The sequence below is a fragment of the Propithecus coquereli genome, unplaced genomic scaffold (genome assembly GCF_000956105.1).
Source record: "Propithecus coquereli isolate 6110/MARCELLA unplaced genomic scaffold, Pcoq_1.0 Scaffold281, whole genome shotgun sequence".
NCBI classification, from domain to species: Eukaryota; Metazoa; Chordata; class Mammalia; order Primates; family Indriidae; genus Propithecus; species Propithecus coquereli.
This window is the reverse complement of record NW_012148408.1, coordinates 500,283-509,906: the sequence shown is the minus strand read 5'-3', so window position 1 is coordinate 509,906 and position 9,624 is coordinate 500,283. Positions and strand designations below refer to the sequence as shown.

The 9,624-nt window shown below is 51.4% G+C and overlaps 1 protein-coding gene across 1 annotated transcript; it reads left to right on the top strand.

The window, feature by feature from the left end:
* Nucleotides 1-1,171: 1,171 nt before the first annotated feature.
* Nucleotides 1,172-5,577, top strand: ERAL1 (Era-like 12S mitochondrial rRNA chaperone 1). The gene is made up of 10 exons (XM_012648239.1): nt 1,172-1,529; nt 2,751-2,878; nt 2,992-3,069; nt 3,477-3,523; nt 3,688-3,749; nt 3,920-4,032; nt 4,124-4,372; nt 4,512-4,661; nt 4,777-4,857; nt 4,983-5,577. Exons 1-10 carry the CDS (start codon nt 1,244-1,246, stop codon nt 5,103-5,105), a joined length of 1,317 nt encoding a protein of 438 aa, XP_012503693.1. The 5' UTR covers nt 1,172-1,243; the 3' UTR covers nt 5,106-5,577.
* The last annotated feature ends 4,047 nt before the right edge of the window (nt 5,578-9,624 follow it).

Below are 9,624 nucleotides of genomic sequence, written 5' to 3'. Positions count from 1 at the left end.
TTTTGAGACATAGTCTCACTCTATTGACTGGGCTAGAGTGCTGTGGTGTCAGCCTAGCTCACAGCAACTTCAAACTCCTGGGCTCAAGCGAAACTCCTGCCTCAGCCTCCCCAGTAGCTGGGACTACAGGCATGCGCCACCACACCCAGCTAATTTTCCTATTTTTAGTAGAGACAACGTCTCGCTCTTATTGAGGCTAGTCTCAAACTCCTGACCTCACGTGATCCTCTCGCCTTGGCCTCCCAGAGTGCTAGGATTACAGGTATGAGCCACCACGCCTGGCCCTGTGATGGAAATTTCTGTCCATTTTGTTCACTGATGTATACCCAGCACCTGGGCAGGGCTTGCACACAGTAGATGCTTTATAAATCCTCTCCCCCAAATACTCCCAAGACTTATCTCTCAGTTTCAAAAGTTTGATTGAGAGGCTTCAAAGGATGAAGAGGGCTCAAGGACAAACAGGCCAAGGTAAATCGAGTTCCTCAGGTACTAGAGCAGTCTGGGTTATCCTAGGTAGCTAGCTAAGCAGTTTCTTCTTCCTTTGCAGACCCTCTGATTTTTCTCCAGAAAGGAATGGCCTCAGAGAGGAGATAGTAGCAGAGGTTTACAGGAAGGAAACTCAGATCTGGTGCTCATCCATAACACCGACCCGGGGACCACTTCTTCCAGGAGACCAGCATAAAGCAAAGGTGCAGCCTGCCTGAGGCCACTGCTAACCGCTAGACCATGTCAAAGTGGGTCTGGAAGAGGATCCTGCAGGCCTGAGGCCGAAAAGGAATGAAACAAAACAAACCAAACACAAAAGCACAACCCTTATGGGCACAGGCGGAACGCTGCCCGCTCCCACGCCCACGCCCACGTCTCCCGCGGTAGACAGGCTTTTCCCCGCTGGGTGAAGCCAGGCCCGAGGAGGGCGATTTCTGCCGCTTGGCCTCGAGGGAAATGTAGTCTTTCAGCAGACAGGGCTAGAAGGGCCTTTTACAAAACTTTGGCAGAAGAAGAAAATACGATGTGTATGGGAGTCCAAAACGATCATCATGCTCGCATACACCCTAAACACACACTTCTCCCTTCCCTCAGCGTCCGCCAGTCTCCATAACTGGCCCCTCGGTCCTCCCACGTCCCATCCGTCTCCGCTCTCTGTTTGGGCCGACCTACCTCTTTCCTACTCGCTTGCTCGTCGGCCGCTCTGTCCAATCGTAGGAGCGCTCCTGGTCGGTTCCCGGAGTGCATTGCGGCGGCAATGGCTGCCTCCGGCCTGCGCGGGGCTGGGCTTGTTCGAGTGGTGCTAAGGGTCTGGCACTTGGGTCCCCGCTTCGCGGGGGAGTGGGTGACTCCGTTCTCCTCGCTCTTATGCTGTCAGCGGAGGTACCTGTCCTGTGTCTCGGGCGCCACTTTCTCTGGTCCCCGCTTGGCATCGGCCTCTCGCCAGTATGGCCAGGGCTCAGCCCTGGACCATTTCCTCGGATTCCCTCAGTCCGACAGTTCGCTGCTGACTCCTTGCGTTCCCGCGGTGTCCACACGTAGAGGTAAAAGGCCTTGATAGGTTTGCCCGAAACTGTCACGTTTCTAGCACTGAAACCCTTCAGTTTCTGAGGATATCGTCTTAGGCGCTATTTTATAGAAAACGATTTTGAGGCGCTGGGAGAGGGGAGAAGTGAAGAATCTCACAGGAGAGAGATACCAGGTTCTAAGACTTTGGGAAGGAGAGGGAACCGATGTGGTTACGACCAGAGATGCTCACGAAAGAGCACAAGATTGAAGGGCCACAGACAAGGCCGAAGTATGTATGGCTCTCCGCCCCCACATGGAAAGCAAACTTGAACCTATAAATGCATGTTGAGCCTCATCTACTCGTCAAGGCCACAGTTGCACCTGGAAAATAGCACACTTTATTCTTCAAGTAGCATAAACTAGAGTCTGGTAGGGTGGCTGGACACATGAACTGGTAATTGCAGTTCAATGTCATAAGGAGCTAATACAGAAAGACTGAGAAAACTTGCAGAGCCTTCACAACATCCTTTGTAGGGTGAGATTATGAGAGCTGAGGGAATTACTTTCTTTTTTTTTTGGAGACAGAGTCTCACTCTGTTGCCCAGACTAGAGTGCTGTGGTGTCAGACTAGCTCACAGCAACCTCAAACTCCTGGGCTCAAGTGATCCTCCTGCCCCAGCCTCTCGAGTAGCTGGGACTACAGGAGAGCACCACCACACCTGGCTAATTTTTTCTATTTTTAGTAGAGACGGGGTCTCGCTCTTGGTCAGGCTGGTCTCGAACTCCTGAAGTCAAGAGATCCTCCTGCCTCAGCCTCCCAGAGTGCTAGGATTACAGGTGTGAGCCACCTAGCCCAGCCAAAATTTCTGGCTTTTTGTAGTCCAGCTGTGCTTTCACACACATACATACAGGCACAGCTACACAGTAATTGAGTATCTATTAAGTGTCAGGCACTGTGCTGAGTGGTTTTACACAGTTTTCCAGTCATCAAAAGAAAGTTATATGTGGGTAAGTAGGTACCATTAATAACAACTCCATTTTACATCTAAGAAAAGTAAGGGGCTTAGAGAGGTTAGAGAACTTGATAAAGTTACATAAATTAAGGGCCAGACTAGATCTCAAAGTCTAGGTGGCTTGAACCTAGTGCACTTAATCTTGTACCCTTACTCCTTTTGTGGGTGGGCAGGAATCAGCACCTGACAGGGAATTCAGATTCCACTACGTCTCATCTCACTCCTCTCCCCACCCACACACAGAGGAGCAGGATCTCCTCTTGGTCCATCGCCCTGACATGCCTGAGAATCCCCGGGTCCTACGTGTGGTTCTCCTGGGAGCTCCGAATGCAGGGAAGTCAACACTCTCTAACCAGCTACTGGGCCGAAAGGTATGCTACACCCTTGACCATCCTACCCTTTTCGTCTCTCACTTCTTGCTGTGCCATCATGGATGGTCCTGGAGGGATCTGAGATCTCACTGGGACTCCTTCCTTTCTGGCAGGTGTTTCCTGTCTCCAAGAAGGTGCACACCACTCGCTGCCAAGCTCTGGGTGTCATCACAGAGAAGGAGGCCCAGGTGGTGGGTACCTACAAAGGGAGTCCTGGAAATAGGACAGAGGGTGAAGCTAAGAAGGTCTCCATTACCATCAGCCTTGAAGAAAATGATGCTTAGATTTACTTATCTGAGGGAAGGGGGTTTCCTCTTCCTTTAGGCCTGGTGCAGTTCTGTCTCTACTTTCCTTCCTCTGGCATCTATTCAGAAAGATCTCGTTCCCTCTTTACTGCTTCCTAATCTTCCATATATTCACAGTCATCATCTTCCTGGATCCCATCTAGAACTAAAACAAAGCTGAAGGGCAAAAATCGAAAGTCAGTAACAGCATGGCCAAGACGGGAGGGCAGGCTCCTGGCATGAAGGGTGGCCTCTCACTTCCCAGTTACAATCATTCCTCCTGTGGTATGAGTGTCTCTTTTTCCTGATTTTAGATTCTTTTGGACACACCTGGCATTATCAGTCCTGTTAAACAGAAGAGGTAATGGCTGTGGAAACAGGTGGGAGTGCTGGTGGGGAGGTACTGAAGAGGGGGTGTGGAGATTCCATCATAGGGGTTGGAAAACCCCCTTACCACACCCCATTCCACATCAGGATTGCCTAAGTCATAAGACCCTTCCTGATTGATATATATCTGTCCCTCAGGCACCACCTGGAGCTCTCTTTGTTGGAAGATCCATGGAAGAGTATGGAATCTGCTGATCTCGGTTAGGCTCAGAATGGGAATCTGAAACCCAGTTTACAGGGGTTATGTCCTTTCATTCCTGGTAGTTTGTGGGTTGGGAGTTGGCCAGAGCCCATACCATGGAAGTTTTTTTGAGGATGGGAAGAACAGTGGTCACATCCTTGTCCTTTTCTCTGCCCTGCTATCTTCCAGTTGTTGTTCTTGTGGATGTCTCAGACAAGTGGACTCGGAACCAGCTCAGCCCTCAGGTGCTCCGGTGCTTGACCCAGTTCTCCCAAGTCCCCAGCATCCTTGTCATGAACAAGGTGAGCATCCCCCTCCTGAGGAAGGGGTCTGCTTCACTCGAAGGCCCCCATATTGCTGACTGCATACCCTTTGCCCATCGCCCACATCCAGGTAGATTGCTTGAAGCAAAAGTCAGTTCTCCTGGGGCTCACGGCAGCCCTCACTGAAGGTGTGGTCAATGGCAAGAAGCTCGAGATGAAACAAGCCTTCCGCTCACACCCTGGCATGCCTGGCCCTAGCTCAGCAGCTAAGGAGCCACACATACAGTCTGTGGGAAACCCTCAGAGGACTGGCTGGCCCCACTTCCAGGAGATCTTCATGTTGTCAGCCCTAAGCCAGGAGGATGTAAAAACACTAAAGGTCAGTTAGCCTTGGCCATAGCCTGGCCCTTGCTTTCTACCATGTGAAGACAGGCCTCAGATTTCCTCCTGGACGCCAAAGTGAGTAGGAAAGTCCTGGTTGGAATTGAGATGCCCACTTACTCCCCCTGTGCCCACAGAAATACCTCCTGGCACAGGCCCAGCCAGGGCCCTGGGAGTTCCACAGTGGAGTCCTCACTAGCCAGACGCCTGAAGAGATCTGCGCCAACATCATCCGAGAGAAGCTCCTAGAGCACCTGCCCCAGGAGGTGCCCTACAACGTGCAGCAGGTGCAGACAGAGTGAAGAGATCGGGGGTATACACCAGGCACACACCCAAGAGCAGTACTCTGGGTCCCAGAGAGGCCAGGATGTGACTGATTAATCATGATGTCTCCCTGCACAGAAGACGATCTTATGGGATGAAGGACCAAGTGGGGAGCTGGTGATCGAACAGAGGCTTCTGGTACCCAAAGAATCTCATATGGTAAGTGAGACTAGGCTGGTCTGGAACACCTGGGCCCAAGCAGTCCTCCTGCCTCAGCCTCCCAAGTAGCTGAGACTATAGGCATGTGCCTGGCTTCCATGTCCTTCTCTTTTACACACCCTCAGAGGCTCCTGATTGGTCCAAAGGGCCAAGTGATCTACCATATCGCACAGGAGGTGGGCCGAGACCTCATGGACATCTTCCTCTGTGACGTTCAGATCCGCCTCTCTGTGAAGCTCATGAAGTGACCACCCTTTCGTGCCCCTCCCACAGCATGCCAGCCCAAGCTGCTGGCAGGAACTGACCAATTGCCCCTGGCTGGGAGGCCTGCAGGGACTGATGAGGGGAATGAACATTGACTGACTGCCAGCTGGCCTAACCCTGCTGAGGCTACACAGCTGTGTCTCCTGTTGGAGGAAGGAACCTGCCTTAGCTCGGTTCCCAGGTAGTTCCTCTACTACTGGGAAGTAGTAGCTACTTAGGTCTGAAAAGTTGGTCCCTTGGTGGGAACTATGCCACACAGCCTCTAGCTGGCATTGGGTCCAGAGTTTCTCCCTAAGTTGCCATTGTTAGCAGGGAAGAGATCTTTCTCCTCTTCCCCCAGTTCTTCCACCTTGAAGCTGTGTAAGGACCCGTGTTTCCTGAGTGACATAATGCCTCTCACCCCATCCCTCTCCCCAGTCTCGGATGATAATAAAGTTACAAGACAGGCATTTGGGTTCTCATCTTTATTTCTTTAGAGCAGGAAAGAGAAAATGTACCTATTCCCTCACTTCCACCCCCTTGTTTGAACTGAAGTCTCCCTCCCTTCTAATAGTCTCCTCCAGGGTCCTGAGCTCTCTTCCTGGCACGTTTTCTGGGTGCAGCAAGAGAACCGTTACCATTACTAAACTCAGTAATGGTAACGGTTTCCTCGCCATTCCCAAGTGCCCTGGCAGTCGGCAGGCTGTGACAGGCTGGGTGGTGAGCCCTCTGGGCTTGCAGCATCTCTCTGCCCTTCTCTTCAGGCTCCAGAGCTGGAGGTACCCAGACTAGTACATCATCTATACTGTAGTGTCTCATAGCAAACTTACAGTATATGATGATATCCCAGCCAGGGCCCTGTAGGGGGCACCAGAAATGTGGCTTGGAAAGTGCTGTGGGTGGAAGGATCCGGGGCTTGGGAGCAGAGCAGGACAGGTCAGGGTTGGACATGCAGCTCCCCCTCCCTTCTCTACACCTCCCTCCCGGGCCAGCATCTCTTTGATTCTGTGGTCAGGCACAGCCCACCCCACATGAGTTAGGGGAAAGGGACTGACCTGAAGAGGTCCCTGCAGAGCTAGGGTCTGTTGAGATCTAGGGCCTGTGTTAACCCAGGAATGACATAATGAAGGAAAAGATTCCCTCTAGTCAAACCAACAAGCAACAAGCCCAGAGAAGCACTTACCTGGAGCTGGACCTGCAGAGTGAGAGGCCTTTTGATATCGGGAGGCTCTGTCCCTTCACTCAGGCTGCTTCAAGCTGCTTGCCTTTTAACCCACCGGCCCCTCCCTTGGGTGGGGCACTTTTTCCCCCAGTTCTAAAAGGGCCTGCCCCTTAACCCTTCCTCTGCTAGACCCCATGGAACAAGGGTCACTGGCCCCTTTCCCTGTTAGGACTCTTTTCATTTACTCTTTCATGGACCTTGCTAAGCCTAAGCCTAAGGTCCACCCTTTACTCCCATCCCCATGAAGCCGGTCATCTGCTGAGCTAGAAAGGAGAAATAACAGCCTTACCTACTCTATATTTTCACAGACTTGACAAAGGAAGGTTTTTTTGCTTTTGCTTTTTTTTTTTTTTTTTTTTTGGTGGTTCTGGGGAATGTTGGTTGACTCTCCATACGGGAGAGAGGATCCTGGCAGCTGGCTGTCTGGGATCTGTCTGGGGGCAAGCTCACAGGACGCTTCAGCCTGAATTTCCATTCTCAGGCCCTGCCTATGTTTATGTTGAGCCCAAGAGGCCAGACCCAGGCAGGCAGAGAGCCCTTGCCTACCACTGCCCTGGCAAGGCCCCCCTGGGTAGGGAGTACTCTGCTGGGACATTTGAGGGCAGCAGAATCCCCAGCTCTTGGAGCCAGCATAAGAGTGGATGGGGTCCTGTTCCTCAGAGCTCAAGGCATTTATGGTGGGCCTGGCACTGTTTAGTTTTTTCCCTCTGGGGAAGGGGAGACTCTTGGGGCACAGGCTGTTTAGACCCCCATTCTAGGGGATGCTCCCTCCCCTTCTCCCTATCCTACACAGTCTGGTCTGTGAGCTGGGAGGCAGTCGTACCCCTCTCCTTCAGGGCAGACTAGACCAGGATGGGGAGCGGGAGGACAGACTCAACCTTCTTTTGGTTCTTTGGAGGAGTTCTGTTTCCTTCCACCACAGAACTTTGGCACATGCTCTACCCTCTGCTTAGCATGATCCTCCCTCCTTTCTTGTCTAGTTAACTCCTATTCCCTCTTCACATCTTTAAATGTTACTTCCACAGGGAAATCTCTGGCTGTTCAAATGCCCCTGCTATGGGCTCATTTGTTGTATGATTATTTACATTAAGCATGTAATCACGAGGCCCCGGTATATTCACTGATGTATCTCTACCATATGGTAGTGACTAAACGTTCGTGCACAATGGCTGACGTCAAGCTGAGCTAAGGTAATGCGGAGCAGGAGAGAGACCTTGGCCTGAGGGGGCCGACGGAGGCAGCTGTGGCCCTCTCAGGCCAGCCATTTTCTCTCTTGGACCCTCCCTGCTCTCACTGGTAAATAGGAATAGGAATAGGAATAGGCCCAGTCTGCAGAGTTGTGAGAGCTAGGTGACAGTGCTGGTGCTGGTCCACAGCAGGGGTGCAAACAAGTTAACTCCCACCTCACCCTCTTCCCACAGGGACCCAATGAAAGCCACAAACCAGGCCTGTTGTTGAACACCTGAAAGCTCATGGAATATTCTTGAAAGCAGCTTGGGACCATTGAGAGAGCCCAGGTTTAGAGGTGACAGGCCACTGAGTGACAGTTTCAGCTCCACTGCATCCAGCTCTGTGACTTTGGACCAAGTGCTCTCAGCCTCAGTTTCCTCAAATGTAAAGTGGGAGCTGTCAATGCCTACTTTACATAGTGATTATGAGGATTATGTGAGCACTCAGCTCAAGCTCCCAGACCGGAGCCCGGCACCTATGGAATAAATGTCAATTTCCTTCCCTCCTTTCCTGTGTCTTGCTCACTTGCTGCGCGAGTGGGGGCAAATTGCCCCCACTCCTCTGAACTTGGGTGGTTTACATACCTCACCAAATTGTAAGAACCAAGTGAGAAATACGGGTGATAAAGCTTCATAAACCAAGTGCCCTAACCAGATGAGGAATTGTCATTATGTCTGCTCCTGCTTCCCTGTGATCACCTTTCCTGTCCTGTAACCCTCCTGCCAGCCAACTTCTACTCGGAGACCCCATAGACAGCCCAGGTTCCTTTATCAGGAGCCTGAGGGCTTCGTGCACTAGGGTCAAACTTCATGTCACTCACTGCCTGGGCTTTTCTCTAGTCCCTGGGGTTCAAGTCCAAGGGTGAGCATGGGCAGAACCCAGGGGTCTCGGATGTCAAGGAGAGAGAGAGGCATCCAGAGATTCTGTGGCTGTGGCCCCTGGCTAAGGGTGGGGGGTGTTATGATCAGGGTGTGGGGTGAAGGAGCGTCTGGGCCTGGGTGGGGTCGTCTAGGGGCCCTGATAAGCAGACATTGAGCTATCAGGGTGGGGGCCCAGCACCTTCTGCTTATCAGGATCCTGCAGGGGCCAGAGCAGGACCTGAGGACACTTCCCGCCCAGGGCTGTCTCCCTGGATGGCTGTTGTTCCATTCCTCTGTCGGCCTTGCACCTCACAGGGAGTTGGAATGGGAGTCCCTCTCCCTCTCTATAAGTCTAATGGAAACTCTAGCCAGCATAAGGGATCGGGGGACACCATCTGGGTCCTTGGGCCTGGCCTCAAATTCTAACAGGAGCTCCAAAGCTCTCCTGAGGGCAGTGTAGGCCAGTCTGGGGCTTTTGTCCTTCTAACTCCAATCCCTGCCACTGCAGCTTTAACCTCTTAACTCTCATTTAGACCTTCTTTGGAAGAAGTCCTTAAACTATATGATGAGTGATGAAGTTACGGATGGTGAGATCTTTCAAAATCATGGCATTCAAGTCCCTCATTTATATAGGAAAGGAAATTGAGGCCCAGAGAGGGAGAGAGAATCTTCCAAAGCTTCAGAGTTCCCACCACATCTCAGCATCAAAGAACAACACATGACTCTAAGAGAAACAGGGAGGCAGCGGCAGACATCCACAGATACACAGACACATAATGTGTAAAACAAAATGCACATATGTACGATGCCCACATACAGATACACAACACAAGAGATACACAGCACACACATTAAAAAAATAGATTTGGCTAGTAAAATTGCTCTTACTTGCCTCTTGTTTGCTTTACTACGTTTCACGATGTTAGCAGTTTTATAGAAGGATAAAAGAAGGCCAAATAATATGGCTATTCAGTACTTTACTCATTCAGTGTCTCACAGCACAGTCAGCAGCAAAACTCATCCTGGAACCAAGGACTTCGAGGAGCTCTGGGAGGTTCTTGCTCTCCTGTTTTGCTTTAGATACGGGGATCCAAAGCAAGGGGCCAGTGTAGGCCAAGTGCTTAACAGGTGTGAAAAAATAAAGGTGGGCCGGGCATGCTGGCTCATGCCTGTAATCCTAGCACTTTGAGAGGCTGAGGCTGGAGGATTGCT